Source organism: Eleutherodactylus coqui, chromosome 3 (assembly GCF_035609145.1).
Source record: "Eleutherodactylus coqui strain aEleCoq1 chromosome 3, aEleCoq1.hap1, whole genome shotgun sequence".
Lineage (NCBI taxonomy): Eukaryota > Metazoa > Chordata > Amphibia > Anura > Eleutherodactylidae > Eleutherodactylus > Eleutherodactylus coqui.
Window position 1 is genome coordinate 96052484 of NC_089839.1, and position 22423 is coordinate 96074906.

The 22423-nt window shown below is 44.8% G+C and overlaps 1 protein-coding gene across 3 annotated transcripts in view; it reads right to left on the reverse strand.

Moving 5' to 3' along the window:
* The window catches only part of TTC27 (tetratricopeptide repeat domain 27), a 383896-nt gene extending 368587 nt beyond the window's left edge, over positions 1 to 15309 (reverse strand). For all 3 annotated transcript variants that reach the window (XM_066595887.1, XM_066595886.1, XM_066595885.1), the window contains exons 1-2: positions 15266 to 15309; positions 12098 to 12272 (exon numbers count right to left, since the gene is read on the reverse strand). In XM_066595887.1, coding sequence (XP_066451984.1) covers positions 12098 to 12182 — 85 coding nt within the window. In that variant the 5' untranslated portion in view covers positions 12183 to 12272; positions 15266 to 15309. The remainder of the gene's footprint in view (positions 1 to 12097; positions 12273 to 15265) is intronic.
* Between the last annotated feature and the right edge of the window lie 7114 nt (positions 15310 to 22423).

The following is a 22423-nucleotide window of genomic DNA, read 5'->3' on the forward strand; positions in this document are numbered from 1 at the left end:
TCCGATCCTCTCCTGCGAGTTTCACGCACGATAGAGGATTGGAAGTGTTATCTACTGATTTCAATGAGAAAACTCTTATCGCACGGCACGCAAGAGAGCCATGGGATGCATTTAAAGACCCATTGAAAACAATGGGCGATGCATTCTGACGCAACGTGAAAAAAATAGAACATGCCACAATTTTTTTCCTCGCAGCACTACTGAGATAGAAGACATCATTCTTATGTATGACTCCATACAAAAGAATGGAGCTCATATTTACGCAATGCACAAAACTTGAACAAGATTCTTGCCCATGTGAAGCTATTCTTAAGTTGCTCTCACACCAGGCGCTTTTTACCAGGCGTTCCAAACAACAGCCGCTTTTTACCGTTTTTAGCACGGGCATAAGCACATTTATGTGGGCATTTGTGCAATGGCTGTTGTGCACTTTGTGTGTTTTATTGTACTTTTTGCACGCATGAAAAAAAAACTGCAACTATTGAAATGGGCAATTAGTGTAATTAGTTGAATATGGACATACTTAGGTTAGTTTCACATGAACAAGTGTGATATCAGGCCCAGAAACTCAACCAAATATTGCACTCATCAATACGCAATCTAACAACACATGCGAGGCAATTTTCAGGCAAAAGCGCCTCACACCGCATCAGTGAAATTGTGATCCTCTCACTCGAGTTTCAAATATTTTTTATATATAGTGGCAAGGCAGTACACATAATGCCCTGCAGGGGACAGTAAACAGGTCAATGGAAAGTATGAGCAGAAATTTCTAAATGTCGGCTAAGTGATGAGAATATTTTTCATTTTTTGTGGCATTTAGGCCTCGTTCACAAGGGAATCATCGTGAGAAAAATCGCAGTGATATCACATCGCTGGTCCGTGCGGATACCGCGACCACATGCGAGGATTTTCGGGGCGGGGGGGGGGGGGGGAGTTGGGAGCTTGAAATATGAGCTCTACCCTGAAAATAAGCCGTAGCTGAAGAAGGACATTTTTTTAAAAAGTATACATCACCTAGAAGCACTGTCCGTGGCTCTGCTGCAGCTTCTCCCCATCACGGGTTATCTTCTTCTCTTCCGGCCGGGGATTGAAAAATCCCCGCCTCCTGGAAGTGCTGGCTGTGATTGGCTGACATTTCGCAAATCACAGCCAGCACTCGATAAATGGCTATGATTGGTTCATCGAGTGCTGGCTGTGATTGGCTGATGCTCCCGGAGAGAAGACGTGGATGGTCTGACAGCGCTTCTAAGGTGATGTATACTGCTTTAATTTTTTTCCCCTGGAGCTAGGGCTTAGATTAGAGCTTTGACGGAAGGATTTCTCACTGTCAAAGTTGCATCGCACCGCACGAAAACTCCATAGGAAGGCTCCATAGGGAAACATTGGCTACAAAACCTCACGAGTGGCAGGCATATCGCCGGACCCACTAGGTTTTTGTGTTGGGTTGTTGCATGCTACGAAACGTCGCATGTAACCCATAGGAATGCATGGGCTTCACATACATGCAATTTGTAGCAACGAGACAAAATCGTGCAACTTTGTCACCAGTGTAAACGAGGCTTTAAGAAAAGGGTTGTCCGGGACATTTACTATTGTTGGCACATTCTCAGTCATTAGTAGTTAGGCAGAGATATTCCGCCGCAGGGGAAGAGGTGGGAGCACTGTCAGGTCTTTGCGATGAGATAAACTCATCACAGAGAATTGCGGCAAATCACAGCATGCCACGATTTTAACCCTTTGCAATCCACTGACTGCCGTCTAAAGACATTCTGATTGAAGGCTGTACAGCTCCGATGTCGGAAGACGTCCAGCAGGGTATTCTTTCTGTCGATTACTGGACGCTCTGTTGTCGGGGGCCTCTCCAACATGTCACATACTGCTGTACTGGCTCTAGCCAGCAGATGGCACCATTGTATAAATGGCAGAAAGAGAAGGTCCCCTAGGAAACCCTCAATCCAAAATTGGATTGCAAAGGGTTAATCCCGTGAGTGGAGAATCGCTATGACTCTCCGCTTGTGACTGTTGGGCTGCACTTTCCATAGTTAGCCTATGGAAAGCTTTTCATAGCGTGATCCGCGGGCGATTTATCGCCGCGGATCACGCTTTGACCATCACCTGTGGACAGTCAGCCTTAATCAGCGGGTTCACCACTCGGGATCGATCTTGATCAGCTAATCTCTATGCCAGCTGTCAGTGTTAGGATCAATATTGTAGTGGCCCGGTTTGGTTTACATTAGCAACAGTAGAGCCGCACCCCTGCGGCCAGTAATGTTGAGCAATTAATATAAATTATGAGGGGGAAAAAAAAGACTAATTATAATATATACACACACACACACACACACACACACACACACACACACAAAATTGCCAGCATCAATTACATAAATCTTTCTTTATATAGCGCCAACATATTCTGCAGCGCTTTCTCGAGACTAATCAACAGATTACAATAAAAGACACTAAAAATACACTAATACACTTAAATACACTAATCCCTTAAAAATAAACTAATACAATCACATTAAAGGGTATGAAGACTTTGTCCCAGCCACATTCAATACGAAGGAGCATGCTCCACTGCTTGTATGTATTTAGCTCCACTTCTTGACAATGTTGGTACGTGTTTCCCTCATTTCATTCTAAACCCAATGTTCTCATTAAATAATTGGAGGTGACTTAAGGACTCTTCTATGCTGTCACTATACCGCACTTGTGTGCTTGCTAAGCACACGCTTCAAAGCCTTAAATGTGCAATCATGCATTTTCTCTATGAAAAAAAAGACCAGCAAAAATCCGCTGTCAGATCTCTAACGTCTGCGTTGTCTGAGCTTCTCAAGCAGCAAATGGCTCTTTAAAACAAGCAAATTGGAAGAAGGCCAAGGAGAAATGAACACACTTATTGTAAAATAAAAGATGCGTTTATTCATATGTGTAATGGAAATAGATGGATTTAACATGATACGGCAGTGATGTTCGATTAGGAGAGGGAAGAACAGAAGACGATTATAAGAAAAGCGAAAGAAAATAAAAAGATTACACAAAAAAAAAATGATAGTGAAGGCGGGCTCTGCAACACGGAAAACTATTCAGCTTTACTGGATAAAATGGTCAAAACAACAAAAATTGCAGTTCTATACTTAAATGCAAAATAACAGACTTGGGGAGAAGAAATTCTCAGGCCAGCCTCCCATGAGCTCAAGCTTACCGCCTATCACGTGCACGGTGTGAGCATTTGTGATACGCGATAATTCGCAGGTAATTAAAAAAACATTGCCTTACGTTGGTTCACCCACATTTGCGTGTACGAATTGCATAATATACTAGTGAAAAAAAGAAAGCAGCATGTTCTGTTTTGCCGCATATTATGCGCAAGAGAGCCTATTGTTCCCTATGGATGCGTAAACAATGAATGCTGCCCTGTTCTCTATGGGCGGCATATATACAAAAAAGAAAAAAAACAAAAAAACAGGAAGACTCTGCATGACAGTGTGCATGATATATGGTGTCATGCGCAGAAGAATATTGCTGCCATACATAGCTGAAGGCCGGCTCAGTCTGTGGAGTCAGCCTAAGGAGAGGGGGGGGGGGGGGGGGAGGGAGAGAGATCTCACTCTACTCCCCGCTGCCCCTGAGCATATACTTGGACAAGGATGCAGTTACTCGGGATGAGCCATGCTCGCTCGAGTAACTGACTTATCCGAGTACGCTCGCTCATCTCTTATTGCAACCCATACGCGCTGCCAGAAGAGCCCGTACGGGCCCGTTTATGCCAATGCGCATGCCCACGAATCACACGTCACGGACATGGGCAAAGTGATTTTAAATTATTTTTTTTTAATTCCTGCAGAAGGGCTGCATACGATACACAGAGAAAGAGAGCATACTGCAGTTTATTTCTATAGCATATCAATACGCAGTGTCCACACGCCGGTGTGCATGAAACAATGATAGCCCATTGACTTGCACTGCCTCCATTCACCACATATCATGTGTACAATGCTGTGGAAATGTAGTAGTGGACATGAGCCCCAAGTCTGAGTTCTGTACTGTCAGCTTCTTGTTAGCCTTAAGTCCTGGCTACCTTCACACAGCAAAATTCACAATGGATTTTTACATGCAGATTTTGTATCAACATCTATGACTCAGGTTTGCAAGCAAATTTAGCCTTTTTCAATGGGAAAATTCGTATATAGATTTGCCATAGTGAAATCCACGCAAAGAAGCGATGTGTCACTTTTTTCTCCATGTTCCACGTCCAATGTTGTATACCTGATCCGCTGCAGTAAGTGTCCTGTTGGGGCGTTTTATATCACGGAAACAGGACAAAAACTGAGAGTGAGGATGAGATCTCATCAACACTCAATTAAAGAGGAAAAGACGGAATTATCTGTGGCAAAACACTGTGGTCACGGACATAGCATAGAGCAGATGAGAGTTATCATTCTGAAGGGCAGCTTCAAATTACAGCGTCACAGAAGAATTTGGGAGTATAAGTTTATGGCCATGTTTGATACCCTCAAGAATGGAATGAACCTCAGCCCGGGATTCTTGCATAAGTGGAGAATATGAAAGGTCTGAAGGAGGTCAAGATGGGTGTCCTCTTCCCAATCAATGTTTGCTTTTTTTCATAAAAATTTTAGAAATGGATTGTAAGAATGTTGCCATCCAATAGATCGTGCAGCAAAGGTAGTTTTTCAATCTCCTATGTGCAGTTTGTAAAGTAGAGATAACAGACATCAGAAAACTGTCACATTCCTCAGCTCAGTGGACCAATTAAGCATCTCTTTGCTCGGATTGATATTATTTTAAGTCTCAAATTTCTGTGTGTCAACATTTGTTTAGATCAAGAGGGGTGTCTCCCCTGACCTCTGCATTTGTATGTTATATGTGTGTCCCATCCAAACCAGTTTCATATAAGCCTGATGAGGGGTAAATAATAAGAACCCGAAAGCTTGCTGTAACACCATGTATTTATGATACCTTTTAATGGCTAATAAATCTACCAGATTACTTTGTTGATCTTACCAAGAACAATCTCACTTTTTTTCCCCCACATGTGGCTTTCAAATCTATAGTTTATGCGGCAGGGATTCCTATTAACAGATGTATCACTGTCATCAGATATATTCCAAGTCAAATCTGCAGCAAAATCCACTATGTGAACACATCCCTAAAAGGGTATTCCCATCTTGGCTTTTTGGTAGCCAAGATCAAAAAAGCTCAATTCTGACCACCAGTCTGAAAGAGCCGAGTGCTTAGAGCAGCGCTGCTTCTAAAGCTGACATTGAAGTGAATGTGAGCTACATAAACAGCGCAGCACAACGCATCATGCTGTTCCTGTAGCTCACATTCACGTCAACGCTTTACTAAGCACTCAAGTCTTCCCGTAGGCTACACCCTGGTGTTCGGTAGCCACAGCAATGGTTTTCCTTCTCAGTTGCAAAAAAAAAGATGGAAATATTCCTTTAATGGTTCTGATCTCTACCAGCTTCAAAATGAGTCAATATGAGCTGCATATTTAGAGGTATAACCAGTAGAAAGAGGGAGATTGTGATCCCCCTGTATAGAGATCTGATGGTATACTGTGTACAGTTCTGGACACCTCACCTATTAAAAGGCATTGATAATAATAATAGAACGGGTCCAAACACTGCTACAAAACTTGTAGGTGGTCTTACAGAGTTCTTCCATCTCAGCAAGTTATCCTCCATCTATAGGATAGTGAAGAACTTGTTGATTGGAGGGGTTTCAACTACTGGGACCCTCACTGATCCCAATATATCACCCCCAGAGCATCCTGAAGTTTTGACAGAGGTAGAGACGCATGTGCACCTCCGTTTCAATTGGCTCACAGAAGCTAGAGATGAAGTGCTCAGGATACAACAATAGGTCTGATCGTGGGGGTATGCCACTCAGAGAAGCTAGACTATTGGCAGGGAGCACAATAATGACCCACTGGTGCAGTGGAAGGGCCAGGCTTTTTTATAGTTTGCCCAATTAGGAGCACAGCGCAGCCAGGAGAGGGAACCAGACCTGGAGTACAGGAACATGGCTAAGTCTAGCAGGGGAGCTGTCCAGCTCAGCAGGGAGAGCTGCTGCTTGGAACACAGGAGCTCCTGGGTTCGAGCCTAATACCCAGATGCCTTCTGTTCGTTTTCCCTTGTTTTTAACAATATACAGCATGTTAAAAACCATAAAGAGAATTCAAGGAGAGCGCTCTTGGCTCTTTGAGTGTACTGCATTGGCATGTGAATCTTCCTGGCTGTTGAATGATTTGTATCTATACTCTGTACCACAGTTTGATTGGGTTGTATAAACTTTTTGAAAAGGGTTGTTTGCTCTGCTTGGTATCCAATTATTTTTTTTATTTGTATTAAAATTCTTTATTTATAAACAAAGATGCAGCACATGGCCTTTTTCTTCCATCAATCTTCCATGAACTTTTGCCTTTGTAAGGCCAGTCTCACACAACCAGATTTGTATTGCGGAGTCTGCAATCGGCATCCACGCAGACTTTCCACGGTAAAACGCAAGCACTGAAAGGCATGCAGTTTCGATTTTCCTTTACACTTGCGGTTACCTGCATCATTGCTAAACAACAGCGCGGGAAATACAAACAAAACTTACTACGTATGACTACCTGCGAGCCTCCGCGGTCATCCGCAGTATAGTTAACCCCTTAGTGACCAAGCATGTTTGTGCCTTAATGACCAGGCCAAATTTTGCAAATCTGACATGTCACTTTAACATGGAAAAACACCAGAAAGGTTTTGCATATCCAAGCGATTCTGAGATTGTTTTTTCGCCACATGTTGTACTTCATTTAGGCGGAAAAAATAGACCGATAGAATTTGTGTTTATTTATTAAAAGCGCCAAAATTGGGAAAATTCTGAAAAAATTGTCATTTTTTTCACATTTCCAACTGCAATATCTTAAATATGTGCAAACATAATATAGAATATAGAATTTTTGTACAGCACACATATAAATGAAGACTTTCACCCCAAAATGGATACCCCTGTTTGTCCCGTGTTCAGAAACATACACATTGTGGCCCTAATAGACTTACAGGACACATGGCTAGGCCTACAATGAAAGGAATACCCGTTGGATTTCAGGGTACAACTGAATAAATTTCAGGCCCCATTGCCCACTTATAGAGCCATTGAGCGGCCAAAATTATAAAGAACCCCCCTTAAATGACCCCATTTTGAAAACTAGACCCCTTAACAAATTCATCTAGGGGTGTACTGCGTATTTTGACCCCACAGTATTTGAATGAATCTAAGCAAAGCAGAAGGAAAAAGTAACGATTTTCAAATTTTTTTGGCAATTTTTAAAATTTAAAAACAGTTTTTTTGTACAGTGTACATAGGAATAAAGACATTCACCCCAAAATGGATACCCCTGTTTGTCTCGTGTTTAAAAACATACACACTGTGGCCCTAATCTACTTACAGGACACATGGCTAGGCCCATAATGGAGGGAACACCCGTTGGATTTCAGGGCACAACTGAATAAATCCCAGGCCCCATTGCTTATTTGTACGGAATAAAAATTGACTCCCTAAAAATCCCCCCCCCCTCCCCCACACACTCCGCGCCCTTTTCGACGTTCGCAAATCTTAGATAAAAGTAATAATGTGAACTGTGTGGTATTTCCGAAGACGGGTAATTACGGAGGCTGGTTGGAATGGGCCCATGGGGCAATAAAACCGTGTATCCTCCCTCCTCTTATGCTTTTTGGGGGTCATTTCTTGACCTCAGTGGTGGGTATGGGTGTAAAAAGTGGCGTTCCGTTAGTCTCCGTAAGCTTGCTCAGGTGCGGCGGTCTCACATAGAAGGCGCTCAACAAGCTGCTCCTGGAACTGCATGAAGGCGAGCGTTCCCAGGGCTTCTTGTAAAATACGTATTACAGGTAGCGGTCTGAATAACGCCGGGCACACGCAGCCGTAGGTGGAATCTGCTTGCGGAGGCCCGCAGCGGATCCCATCTGTAAGCCCGGCTGTGACCCTGCGTACGGCCGCGTAATGTACTGCGCATAACTGCGTACTTACACGGGTGGTCATGCGCAGTACCTTTTTTGTTGTTTGTATTTCCCGCACCGTCGCTTAGCGATGACGTGGGTACCCGCAGCCCATATACAATGTAGTTGCGTATGGGCAGCGGGTATATCCACGACCATGGAGCACAATGGGCTCTATGCTGCGGATAGCCACGATAAAATAGAACCTGCTGCGTTCTCTTTTCTGCGAGTGGATTACACAATTCCAACCCACTAATGTGAGCGGAATTGTGTAATCCAATGCGATTGATCTGCGTATTACCGCGGATCAGATGCATGCGGAATCCGTAATTCTAATCCGGTCATGTGAGACCGACCTATGTTAGAGAGCTACTTTTTTATTACGTGACCGGCGACCGCTCAACGAGGCCACCCGTCACTGTTCCAGGCTCTCGGCGACCGTTGCTCGCTGGGAGCAAGGAGATATTAAATTTCAAAGTGAATTAATATGGCAATCAGGAGGCTGGAATCGGCACACGTGACGGGGTGGAGCTACGCGATGACGCGTAGAAGGGGCGGAGCCAGAACGCCGCTGCTGCCGGACAGACCCGAAGGCGCAAGCGCGTCTAATCGGGCGATTAGACGCTGAAGTTAGACGGAGCCATGGAGACGGGGGATGCCAGCGCAGGGAAGGTAAGTGAATAACTTCTGTATGGCTCATATTTAATGCACGATGTTTATTACAAAGTGCATTAATATGGCCATACAGAAGTGTATACCCCCACTTGCTTTCGCGAGACAACCCCTTTAACCAAAATGTTTAGGCACATAGGAGCTTTGATGGTATTCACTATGAAGTGGACACTGCCAACGCCTTTCGCTGACATACATCCCCACACCATTACAGAAACTGGAAATTCCACCGCCCGGGTTAGTCAGTCCGGAGAAAACTTCTTCAGAAGTTTGGATCACTACCAATGCAGATGGAACCTCGATTCGTCACTTCATGCTCCAAATTGTACTGACGAGGCATCCAGTTATGGCACTCCCTAGTCGACACCGGATATTTCTTTTCTGTAGGTTCATAACAAGTACCGTATTTTCCGGCGTATAAGACTACCCTTTAACCCAGGATAATCTTCTTCAAAGTCGGGGGTCGTCTTATACACCAGGTATAAGCTGTAGAAAAAAAAAAACCAATACTCACCTCCCGCGGCATTTTGCGGTGCTGCTACAGGCTGTCGCTCCCTCCTCCTTGCCGACAGAGCATTGCTCTCTGGGTGCGGGGCTTGAATGAGGAGGGAGCGACAGCCTGCAACAGCGCCGCATGAGGTGAGTATTGATTTTTTTTTCCTACATCGTATTCCCGGCATATAAGTCGACAGTTGGGGGTCGTCTTATACGCCGGAAAATATGGTAGTTTTTCCTTTGCCTTGCAGAAGCCAAAACCTAGTCTAGTTTACACAAAAGGCATTCAAAACAAAGCTAGATTAATAGCCAGATTACTGTGAAAAGGGGTAGTACATGACTTTTATCACCTGATTTTCCCTTTGCAGACTCCATCTCTAATTTGAAGTCTCCCCTGAGGTTATTCGGTCTAGACTAGTTACTATGTTGTCTACCATACACTGCAAATATAGGAGTGCATGATACCTTCTTCTCTATCGTTCTGTAGCACACTCTCATAAGTAAGAGCATCATGGAGGCCATTACACAGCAGCACTTCATAATGTAGATGTGATTTCAGTAGCTGGCAGATAATAACTCTGTGCGAGTTTCCCTGCTTGCCTCTCCCTCCTGCAACTTCTACTACTTCTCTACTACTTCTACTTCTCCATAGACGTGGGCAGCATGAGACATAAGCAAGCAATGAGCCAGCAATGAAGATAAAGTTTCTCCCCCTTGCAGCTTCTCCTACTTCCCTACCTTTCTCTATAGACTTGTATGGGCAGCAGCAGACATAAGTAAGTAAATAGCCACTAGTGATGTTACTAACACCAGGGCTATGTGACCAATGCAAACAATTACCAGCCAACTTCAGCAGTCTCATATGCTGGTGTCAGGACATCCTCATTCTGCACCTGAAAGTGAAGACCACCAAAACAACAGCAAGGAGATAGCTGGGAAGGTACTGCAGGCTGACCTAGGAAAAAATGTTCCTATACAGCCACAGTAATGTGTCCCACAACATCTGCCTCAAAGCTGTAAATGATATATACAATCTTCCTGCTCCCCTCCTATCAGTAGGTTGAGAGTCCTTCAGTCAGCCTGATGGATCTTGCAAGAATCTTAGTCCTCCAGCTTGCAGTGTATTGAATAAAATACATGTAAATAAGGAAGATGGAACAATACTTCTGCTGCACCACCTATTGGATTGCAGCATTTCTTCAAATCAATGTAAGACTTTTTAACAGGTCTGTAAAACAATGATTGGGAATAGAAAACCAAGCCAGGAAACCATTCACATACAGCTGTTTCGGGGTGTTTGTCCCTCATCAGTGTGCAGTAGGTTTCTGGCTTGGCTGGCGAGAGGCCTGCGATGTGGATCAAGAGGGGTAAAGCAAAACTAGCAAAAGGGCAGCATAGATGATGCAGAAAAACATCAAATAAGATGCGCTTTATTCCTCCTTGACACACTGACAGCAACATTTCGACTTAACAATGAAATGTAGGTATTGGCTGCAATAGGTGCGGACAGCGCTCACACGGATAGCAGCTGTTAACCCTTTAAATGCCACTATAACTTCTAACTTCCCATTTAAATGCCCCAATCGGAGTTTGGGGGTCCCCAACGGCTCCTCCACGATGACATCGCAGGATGACATTCAGTTGCATTCACAGCCGGGGGCCTTCTGAAGGCTCCTGGGACTGCCATTACAGATTACCTATGATGTATTGCACATGGCATGGTTTGATAGATTGCCTGTAAGATTGTGGTAGAATGTAATACTATGATATTACATCATACTGCCGAAGCGATCAAACCATTGCATGTTCTTCTCCCCTATGGAAACCAATTTTAAAAAATGTAAATATGACTAAAAAAAGTTCTAATTATTAAAAGAAAATAACAAATGTTATAGAAATTTAACCCCTCCCTTTACCATACTTATAATGAAAAAATAAAAAAATTAAGGAAAAAGAAAACAACATATCACTGTTTTCATAAAACTCTAATCTATCAAAGTAATGCATTATTCATGGAAAACTTAATCAGAAAAAAATACACTGCCAGGATTGTGCTTTTTGGTCACCCTCTTTGTAATAAAACAAAAATTGAATAAAAAGCTATCAAAAAAGTCATATATACACTCCAAAATGGTACCAATAGGAACTACAGGACATCCCACAAAAACGAGCCTTTGCACAACTATGTTGATGGAAAAATAAAAAAAACTTTTGGCTGTCAGAAGATGGCAGCAGAAAATAATTTTATTGCCTCCAAAGATATGTTTTTTAAAGTAGTAGAGCGGGGGGAAAAAAAACACTATATAAATTGTATATCATCATAATCGCACTGAGCCACAGAATAAAGTGATGTCATTTTTGCTGCAGTGTGTACACTGTAAAGACAAGACCCCTACCACCAAAGATGGCGGGATTGTGTTTTCTACCATTTGACTCCACTTAGAATTTTTTTTAAGTTTTGCAGTACACTATATGGTGCATTACATAGACTCACTGAAAAATACAACTCGTCCCACAAAAAACAAGCCCCCAGACATCTACATTGATGGTTAAATAAAAGAGCTATGGTTCTTTGGAAGTGGGGAGGAAAAAACGAAAACGGGAAAAAAAGAAAAAACGCGATGTCTTTAAAGGGTTTTGTTGTTACAACAAACAATTTGGCAAGTGCTGCGCTGAAAAAAAAATTGACTAAATTCAGCTGTCTGACAGAAAAGCCAGCTTGAACACCCGCTAACGACAAGTGAGCAATAGTTCCACTTTCACTCTGAACGATTATCATTCACCATCACTCGTTTGGACGAATTTTGAGCAATAATCGTTGCGTGTTAAAGGAACGTTATTCAATGAGAAGGCACTATGAGCGGTGATCTCCCACATATGGCGACTGCGCCTCTTACCTGCAGTCAACTCCGCCTCGTACTGAGAGCTTTGTGGAGCCATCTGGAAGCCCCTGAGGATATCCAGTTCCAGGGCGGTCCCCATTCTATAGTAGTGAAGAACGAAGCGGGTGAGAAGTCTGCGGACGTGAGGCAGGAGACAAGTTTTGATTGTGTCTTGATAATTCCCAGATACCTGCAATACGTACATAGAAGCAGAAGATGGAGTTATGGCCATCGCAGAATTATGGAAAGGAGACCTGAAACTGCATCACCACTCACATGTCAGAGGCAAATCACCCGATGGACACGACAACACACACGAGGGAAAGCGGAAGTTATTTTGGAGACCAATTAAAGACTGCTTTCACACCTGCGTTAGGGTCAGTTCATGGTTTCCGTCTCGCTGTTTCGGTTTTGTTAGAGAGAAACTGAAATAAAATGTTTTTCCCCATTGATTTCAATGGCGTTAAAAAAAAAAAAAACACAGAAAGACTTCCATTTACTTCCATTCTGTCAGGTTGCAGGTTTTTTTTAATGAAAAAAAAAATGACGTTTTAGACTGCTGTTCTCCTATCCAAAAAAAAAACCTGAAACCTACAAGAACAGAAGCATTTCCATTTGCTTCCCATTTTTTGAAAACCCATTGCAATCAGTGGGGATAAAAACATCCGATTTTTTTCTGTTTCATGTCCAAAACTGGAGCAGAAAGATGGAAACCCTGAACTGACCCTAACGCAGGTGTGAAAGCAGCCTAATTTAGAAAAATCTGTGGGTTTACTGAAGGTCCGTGTATACCGCAATAAGCCACGGACACGCAGGGCTGTAGGAGGGTGCAGCCATCACCGATGTCACATTAGCAGATGTCTTTGCCCCCATTCAGACTGACGTACACAGGTGCTTGAATGCCAGAGGGGCCATTTCCAGCACTTGCTCTAGGCCACACATGTCAAACACAAGGCCTGTGGGCCTTGTAACCTAACAAGCATTCCACTGATCCAGCCTGCAGCTCTGGTCCGGCAGTGCAGTGTAATCTGTGACTGCTGGTCCACTCCTCCCCCCTATCCTCCCCCGCTGTCTGCGTGCGCCGTCCTGTACGCAGCACAAACACCAAGGGGAGAGGTCAGCGGTCACAGACTCAGAAGGGGCTGCCTGCACCAGAAGACAATAGGGACATCACGCTTACTACTGGGGCCGCTATGGGAGAGGTAATCACTATTACTACTGGGGCCACTATGGGGGTTACTATAGGACCTCACTATTACTGCTGGGGACGCTATGGGGTGGGGGGAGTCACTTACTATTGGGGCCACTATGGGAGGGGTAATCTCTATTACTACTAGGGCCGCTATGGGGGTCACTATTACTGCTGGGGCAGTTGCGAATGTCACTATTATTGCTGGGATCGCTATGGGAGGTCACCATTACTGCTGGGGCAGCTGTAGGAGGGGGGGGTGCTAGGGGTTCCAGCTTTAGAGAGGGAGAGGAGCTGGGCGTAAGAGGAGGTGAGAGGAGAGAGAGAGAAGAGAGTTACCAAGAGAGAAAATGCCTACAGATAACTGGGACTGTAGAGATACAATTACCCCGTGAATCCTCCCTGCTTCACCTCTGTAAGAATTGTTGGACTATTATCGGTTATTCATGTTTGAGTAAACGTACAAAGCCGAATATTCCCGATTCTTGTCTAGAAAAGACACTCCGTGCGTGGACTACTTTATTTCAACTCGAAGCTATACCGCAGAGGATGGAACGTTGGCGTCACGAGTGACAAACAGGACTTCAGGTAACCACCGTTACCCCTTTTGAGGGCCCCGTTAGTAACAAGGTCAGATCCCAAGCTACTCCCAAGAGAGGAGACGGTAGGGCCCCATGACAAGGGAGTAACTATTACTATTGGGGCAGCTATGGTGGGGTGTGAATCACTATTGCTACTGCTGACGCTATGGGAGGGTCACTATTACTGCTGGGGCTGCTTTTGAGGGCCCCCTGTTAGTAACGAGGTAGGGTCCCGAGCTACACCCAGGGGAGGAGATGGTAGAGCCCCATGACAAGGTTATCTCTCTACCCCGCTGTCTCCTCAGCGGAGGACCTGCTCCTTGGACGCTGCACTATTACTACTCGACCCGCCATTGGGGGGGTGACCACAACGACACACAAGTTACTATTACCACTGGGGCCGTTGAGGTGGTGGTGGGGTAACACGACACACGCGTTACTATTACATTACTACTTGGGCCACTATGGGAGGGGGTGGGAAGTCACTGTTACTACTGGGGCCGCTATAGTTGCTGAACCCGTTATGGGGGCGGGGGTCACTATTACTGCTGAGGCCGCTATGGGGGGGGGGGGGGCACTAATACTGCTGGGGGGAGTAGGGGTAACTATTAGGTCTGGGACCACTATGGGAGGGGTCATTACAGCTGGGCCTGCTATGGGGAAGGGGGAGGAGCTATTACTATTTCGGTCGCTATTACTGCTGGGGACGCTATTAGAGACACTATTACTACACAGCCTTACAATTACAATCGCCCGTTTAAAGACAGCCATAAGGGCTCGTTCACACGCACTTATTTGGCCACACAGTTTCCAGTGAATAGAACCCATTCATTTCATTGGGTTCGTTCACATGCATGTGTTTTGCATGCGCATTTTCAACTGCGATAACAAAGATAGAACGTGCTCCATCTTCCTGCATGTCAAAGGTCCCCATAGAAGTCAATAGTGGACGCGCACATGTGCAAGGACATGCGTGAAAGTCTGCGGAATTCTGCTGTAAGGAAGAACACATCTGGAACTAGTTAGCCAATTCAAGCTGTGCGTCTTGTGACCCGCGCGCAAATGAACATGTCCTCCGGGCGGAAAAAGTACAGTATACCGATACGCACGCGAAAAAGTCTCAATCATAGCGCAAAAAAATTGTGCTAAGACTCGTGCAGTTGCGCTTACACGTGAAGCCTGAGGGGATGATGACTTTGCCCCCCTGAACTACAAGTCACACAGCCAGGTAACAGTGCAGGCTGCTGGGCTGTGATGATGGCGCTGGATGCTGCAACATCACACACAGGGAGGAGGGAGCACCACATTACAGCGACAGGAGAAGGGATCGCGACAGACGGGTGTCGGGACAGCGGTCGGCCGTCAGTCAAATGTACGGCGAAGTGATGACACGTGAGTGAGCCGCTCTCTCACCTGTTCACATGTGCTGCTTCCTGGCTCAGTGCGCCGCCATGACAGTGCCGCGGAGCATGCTGGGAGCGGTCATGTGACCAGGAGAGCCGTGCTGGCTCCTCAGTGTGACGAGGCGGGCGGGAGCTGCTTGGCAGCAGAGAGGCTCCAGTTCTGTCATTAGAGGGAGTCGGCTGGGCGCCATGTTGGAGCCTCTCTAGTCCTTCTCTGTATGCAGCTCAGTCCCTTCATGCAGTTCACACGTTATCTATAAGCTCTGCTTGCTGTCAGTGAATAAAAACCTTGTTTACACCTAACTGTACAAACCAGTCCAGATTCTGGGTGTATCGCACTACGCTCCGTTTTTAATCTTCCACGAGCGAACGCGGTCAGCAATTTACCGTTCCGTGTGACCGGACCCTGAGGCTGATTTCACAGGGGCGAGGGTCATATTTGCCGTGAAACTGGGCCCGATATTGCTCTTGACAAAGTAGCTGCGGCTGCCAGGCGTTTTTGTGTTAACCCCTCCACTTAAGGGAAGTAGCCATCCTCCGCTGCGCCAACCTCGCACGTAAAGCCATATTTTTGCCGGCCTCATTGAAAACAATAGGCGATGTGCTCCGAGGGATCGCCCAAAGATAGGACATGCTGCAATTTGTTCCAAAAAAAAGGGGGTTGGTATCTGTGCGTCTCGCAGCGCTCGTATCAGCGTAGTGTAATACACAGTGAATACAACTCAATGCCATGTTTCATTCTTTGGCCGGGCTCACACGACTGTATGCGTAAAACCCTGCGTATTAGTCACGCAAGATTTTCTTGCCGGTGCGCCGGCCTACCGCCGTTTATGGCAGCGGTATTGTACTGCACATGGCAGCGGAGCTCACTGCTTTTTTTCCTTAAATTTACGGTACAATTGCGTTGGGCGGCGTTGCTTCTGTGCCCATAGACAACAATGGGTAATTCGTAGCACAATAGAACTTGCCGCGTTCTTTTTTTGGGCTCTTGGATTTTGCAACGCATACACGCAAATGTGAGCGAAACAGCAGAAGGCGATGTATTTGATTGGCTGTGAATTACATGAAAAAATACCCGCCATGACCTGTGTTGGTGCGCACATGTGCCCCACAAGAGCCCATTGTGGGCCTGCATAAATGCACACGACATGTGTAAAATCGTACGCAGCATGTCCTATTCTCGGCGTTTCAGAACGTATTTCACACACTAAATCACATAAACACTTAATTGTACACATAATTCTGTGTTTTTTTCGCAGGACACTATGCCACCGGAAGGGGACAAAAATGTTGTGACATCATCAGCTCGCTTGACTGCGTTGTTAGGGCTTAGTCACACAAGCGCGTCGGCGCCCGTGTTACTGCAGGAAGAAGACGGCAGCACTTCAGGACGGACGTCTCTCTGCAGCGCTGGATGAAAGAACATGTGACCAGCTTCATTGCCGGTGATGTGTTCTTTCTTCAGCGCTTCGGGGAGTCGTCCGTCCTGAAGTGCGGCCGTCTTCTATCTGCAGTAAGTTTTCAGGCACCCGTAAGACTAAGCACTTACTGCGCAAAACTCCATATCACATGGGTGTAAGCACATTTGTGCAATGGGCGTTACGTATTTGCACGTACATGTGCATGTTTCACTGTACTTTTTGCACGCGGTAATCGTTCTCCCATTTCATTGAAATGGGCAATTAGTTTAATTAGTTCAATATATGCTCTTTCCTTGCGCGAATATGCAAGAAAAAAGAGCATGCTGCGTATTTTTGGCACATACAAAATACGCTTATGTGAACGAACCCATTGAAATCAAAAGGCTGTATTCACTGCGTATTGCGCGTGCAGATTTTTTGTGCATAATATGCTGCCAAATATGCCAGTGTGCATCCAGCCGAGGGGGAGGGCTAGATTATAGCTTTGGTAGGGGGATAGTTCGTCGGGATAATTTGGGCGCAGTGGGCACTGTATTTCTCCACATGGCCCACACTGATGAATATGGCGCAGCTCTTGTCTATGACCAGTCTTCGCACGCAGAAAAATGTAAAGAAAAAATGATGTGAGGCTTAATAAATATAGCATTCACCCTGCACGTAGGATAGGGGATAACGAGGATTTTGAGATCAGTGGTCCGCCCCCCCCCCCCCCCCCAATCCTCCTCACTGCAGGGTTACTGCACCCCCGCAGTGAGAAGACTGAATGGAGGGCTATGGAGATACCTGAGCCGTATGCTCTCGAGTGTTTCTGTCAGCACCATTGAAATCAATACTCGGCCAACGCTCCCATCATGCTGATGTTACTGCGGTGGGGGAGAAGTGACAGGCAAAACGGGACACAGGAGTCCCTTTCTGGAGATCGGTAGAGGACCCCACCAATGAGCAACTTATCCTCTTCCCTATGGATAAGGGATAGCTTGCAATCTCGGTACAAACCATTTATGGGTGGTTTCACATCTGCATCGGAACGTCCCGTCAAAGGTTCCAACACAGAGCCGGCTGCAAATACTGGAAGAAAAGGTGTTGCATGCAGGGCTTTTTCATCCAGCCAAAAACCGGGCTGGTGGGCGGAACATATTATAGTCAATGGGGTCGAATGGCGCTGTTCAGGTCTGTCCTCAGATTGGACCATTCAGCTCTTTCCTGTTCTTCGAATGGAGCAGGAAAGTGGAATCCCTAGTGCAGGTGTGAAACCACCCTAAGAGATAATGCCAGAGCACCTCGTCTACAGTATATTGCAAATGATGGACGGATGAGTCTGGTGGAAACTCACTCACCTATCATGGTTTTGTGGCAGCAACAAGCAGTAGTGTATATGAGTGAAATCCATATTGCCCGACATACTGTAAGTGGTTTGGACCAACAGACTGTCGATGTATCTGATAGAGAACCAATATCTACAGCTTCTAACTACAACTACTGTCCCTTTTATCACTGCTATCACTAATATGAATTACTGCACAAACAGAAGTAGCGAGGAAGGCTGATAGCTAGAGATGAGCGAGCGTACTCGGAAAAGCACTACTCGCTCGAGTAATTTACTTTATCCGAGTATCGCTGTGCTCATCCCTGAAGATTCGGGTGCCGCTGCGGCTGACAAGTGAGTCGCAGCGGGGAGCAGGGGAGAGTGGGCGGGAGAGAGGGAGAGAAAGATCTCCCCTCCGTTTCTCTCCGCTCTCCCCTGCAGCTCCCCGCTCCGTGCCGGCACCCGAACCTTCAGGGACGAGCACAGCGATACTCGGATAAAGCAAATTACTCGAGCGAGTAGTGCTTTTCCGAGTACGCTCGCTCATCTCTACTGATAGCCCATTACAAGACGGGCAGGGCTACTATGGAAATGACTGCTCAGGTAGCTCTCCAATCCCCTCTGAATGCTTCTACAAGATGCTCTTTGAACTTGACATATTGTTAAAAGATGAGCTACAACACCACCTTACTTTCAGATTCCTTTACATATATTGATGAAACTCTTGTCTCTAGCGCTCTCAGAATACGGTTTGTATCATGTTTGAAAAAGGATGAGGTTTTTATTGAGGAATGGAACCAGTTTGATGTGACTTATGGTTAAAGGATCTTAGAAGCCTAGAAATAAAGTGCATTAAATTCTAGAATCCAAAGCACTTCTCAGCCTTGTAGGACGATACTGCCCCGATTGTCCACTCTTCTAATGACTCAATCTTCTTTCTCCAACAGAGATTTATTAAGTTTTGCACTTTGTTTTTCTGAATATTAATATTACGGAATTCAGCTGTATCTAAAAAATAAAACGCGTTAGTTGGGGTAAATTGAAGACTTAAAGGGTTTTTTTTGAGTTATTTTTGTTAAAAATAGGCTGCCCATAAAAGTAACAAACCAGCCTAAACTCACTTGTCCAAGCGCTTCACAGCACCAGCGCAGCCCCTCCGTTCACCCCACTGGGTTTGCTTTTACAGGCTGCAATTTGCCTGCTGATGAGATGCCACAGGCTGCTGTATCAAATCACAGACCTCAGCGGTCAACCACAAAACTCAGTGACTGGCTGTAGCAACCTGTGGCATCCAGTGAACAGGCTGACTGCAGTTTGAAAACAGACACGGTGGGGGGGCAACGCAGGTGCTGTACTGAAACTGCAAGAATCTTGCACGGGTATAGGCTGGTTTGTTATTTGTTATTTACTCATTAGATTCAACTGAATTCCATAATATTAATTTTCAGAAAAACGAAGCGCAGAACTTTAACCCCTTAAGACGCGGCCCCTTTTTTTTCCATTTACGTTTTTTCCTCCCCCTTTAAAAAAAATTGTAACTTCTTTATTTATCCATTGACATCGCTGTATGAAGGCTTGTTTTTTTGCAGTACAAGTTGTATTTTTATTGGTGCGATTTAATGTAGCATATAATGTACTGAAAAACTTTTAAAAAATTCTAAGTGGAGTAAAATGGAAAAAAAACAAAAAACAACATTCCGCCATCTTTCAGTGCGTCTTGTTTCTATGGCGCACAAACTGCAAAAAAATGACACGATAACTTTATTCTATGGGTCAGTACAATTACTACGATACCAAACTTGTATAATTTTTTTTTTTACTGCACTACTCTTTTTTTTTTTTCAGACATTTCATTTTTTAAAATTATTTTCTGCCGCTATCTTCTGCGCAATAACATTTGTCAACGTAGTTGAGCAAGTGCTCATTTTTTGTGGGATGTCCTGTAGTTTCTGATAGTACCAATTCAGAATACATACGACTTTTTAATCGCTTTTTATTGCGTTTTTTCTGGGAGACCGGGTAACTTAAAAAGTACATTTCTGGCGTTCTTTATTATTTTTTTTTCAGACGACGTTCACTGTGCGGGGTAAATAATGCTCTACTTTGATAGATCAGAATTTTACGGATGCGGCGATACCAAATATGTATTTTTCTTTTATGATTTAAATTTTTTTATTATACATATGGCAAACGGGGGTGATTTAAACTTTTACAATTAATAAAACTTCATTGATCTTTTTTCACTTTTCTTTTAAGCCCATCTGGGGGACTACAACATGCGATGCTTTGATGGCTCCTCCAGTATGACGTAATGCTCTAGCATTACGTCATACTGCATTCTGACCGGCAGCCTATCAAGCCACCCCACGGGGATGGCTTCATAAGCAGTCTCCCAAGGCAGCCCTGGGGCCTTTTAGAAGACCCCCGGCTGCCATGACACCTGTACAGCTCCCCCGATCTTACCGCGGGGGGCCGTACAGGGCCCCCGAACATCGTTTGGGGGTTTAAAATGCCGCGGCATTTAAAGGGTCAATAGCCGCAATCAGCCACACGGTCGTTTGCAGCTATTGCCCATGGGTGTCAGCTGTAATAAACAGCTGGCACCCACGCTGTATGAAGAGAGGTCACCCGCGACCTCTCTTCATACATACCCCGACGTTCCAGGACATAAATGTACGTCCTGGGGCGGGAAGGAGTTAAGGCCTCATGTCCACGGGCACGCACAAGTGTGGAATCCTGCAGCGATTTCCACCCATGCCCTCAGCCATGAGGCCAAAAAATTACATTTACTCACCTGTCTGGACGCTACGGGGCTCTCCTCCGTCGCAGCCTGATCTTCTTTCTTTTGCCTGGCATATGCCGCGTATGCACCGTGCTCACTTTTTCTTTTTTTAATCTCCTGCTCTCCCGCGGATCCGGAGCACTTCCACAATGACAGCTGTGGCTGTGTCGCGGATATGATGGCTTCTATTGACTTCAATGGAAGCCATCCCTGTGGGATCCACAGAAAAATGGAGCATGCTGCGACTTCTTCTCACACGTGCTATCCACACGCCGGGAAAAAAATATCACATCCATATGCATTAAATAGACCTGCAGATGCTAATGCATTCCTATGGGCTTGTAGGTCTGCGGATCTCCCGCACTGATTTTATAATTAAAATCTGCCCATGGACATTTGGCCTAAGGGTTTTTAATAAAAAGCCTTTCCTATGCAGTAATATAGTAAGTAATAGGCATATACTCTTCTCTCCCCGCTCCTGCTGTGTCCTGCTCTGTCGCTCAGTACTCCGCTGCTTTATTTACTTATAGCTGCAGTCCCACCCGGTTTGTGGGACAGCTCAGGCTCTATAGCCAATAGCAGAGCTCAGCAATCGATCACTGAGCTCTGCTATCGGCTCTAGTGCCTGTGACCAGTAAATAGGTTGGGGCAGCCTGTAAATGTGACGTCAGAGAGAAGACACAAATGTAAATGTATTTTAGAGAAGGCATACATTGTTGTTTTTTGTCCTAAAAATAATACCTTGCCTTTCCAATCCCAACATGACAATATACTACCAAAGGTTCGAAAAGATAGTAAAGACATTCCAGGAAGATCTATCATTGTTGAGATCAACTCTCTTAAAATGTGTCCTAGGATGTGAACACTTATCTCAAAGACTCAGCTTCCCTGATCTATCTTTTAGGGTCAATTCATGCCAAATCATCACAGCTCCCAAGCCCGCCATCTCATATTTTCATGAAATTGTATGGGATTGTACAGGGCAAAAAGTAACTTACATATGTAAAATTTTAACCTTCAGTGATACACTGTATTCATACATAGGATTTAATTTACATTTACCTGTGTACAGTGGCTTACTAGTCATTCAACCTACTGGGAAAATTCTCAGCAGGCTGGTTGGGTCTTGAGGCTGGTGGAGGGGAGAAGATTTTTTTGGTAATTTGAAAAAAAAGTTATATTCACCTGTGCCGCTCCTCCCCCTCCCGAGCTTTGCAGTCCGTGCCTGTACAGCTCAGCTAGTGAGTTCCAGTTAGAGCGATCATGGAAGTAATATCAAGAAGTAATATTCATCTTTGTATAGTGTTTTTTCAGCAACACTGTGGTGGTAATAAGTGGTCATCATGTGGCAGTATTATTTGTTTCTCACATAGTGTTATTATTGATAGTATTGATCTTTGTAGTGGTCTTTATTCAGTGATAGTATGGTGATATTATAGTAATGTTTGTCTTGGTATAGTGGGTTTCGTTCAGTGACAGTGTGGAGGTAAGTATACAGGTCATGATGATTACAGTGATACTATGCATGTGATTTATTTTTCGTCACATCTGCAAAATAAAAATAAAAAAGTTTTTTGTTTTTTAACTGTAAAAAAATTTCAATAAACTTTATTAACATATATTCCGTTATTTATTTACACCCACAATATGACCTTTGCA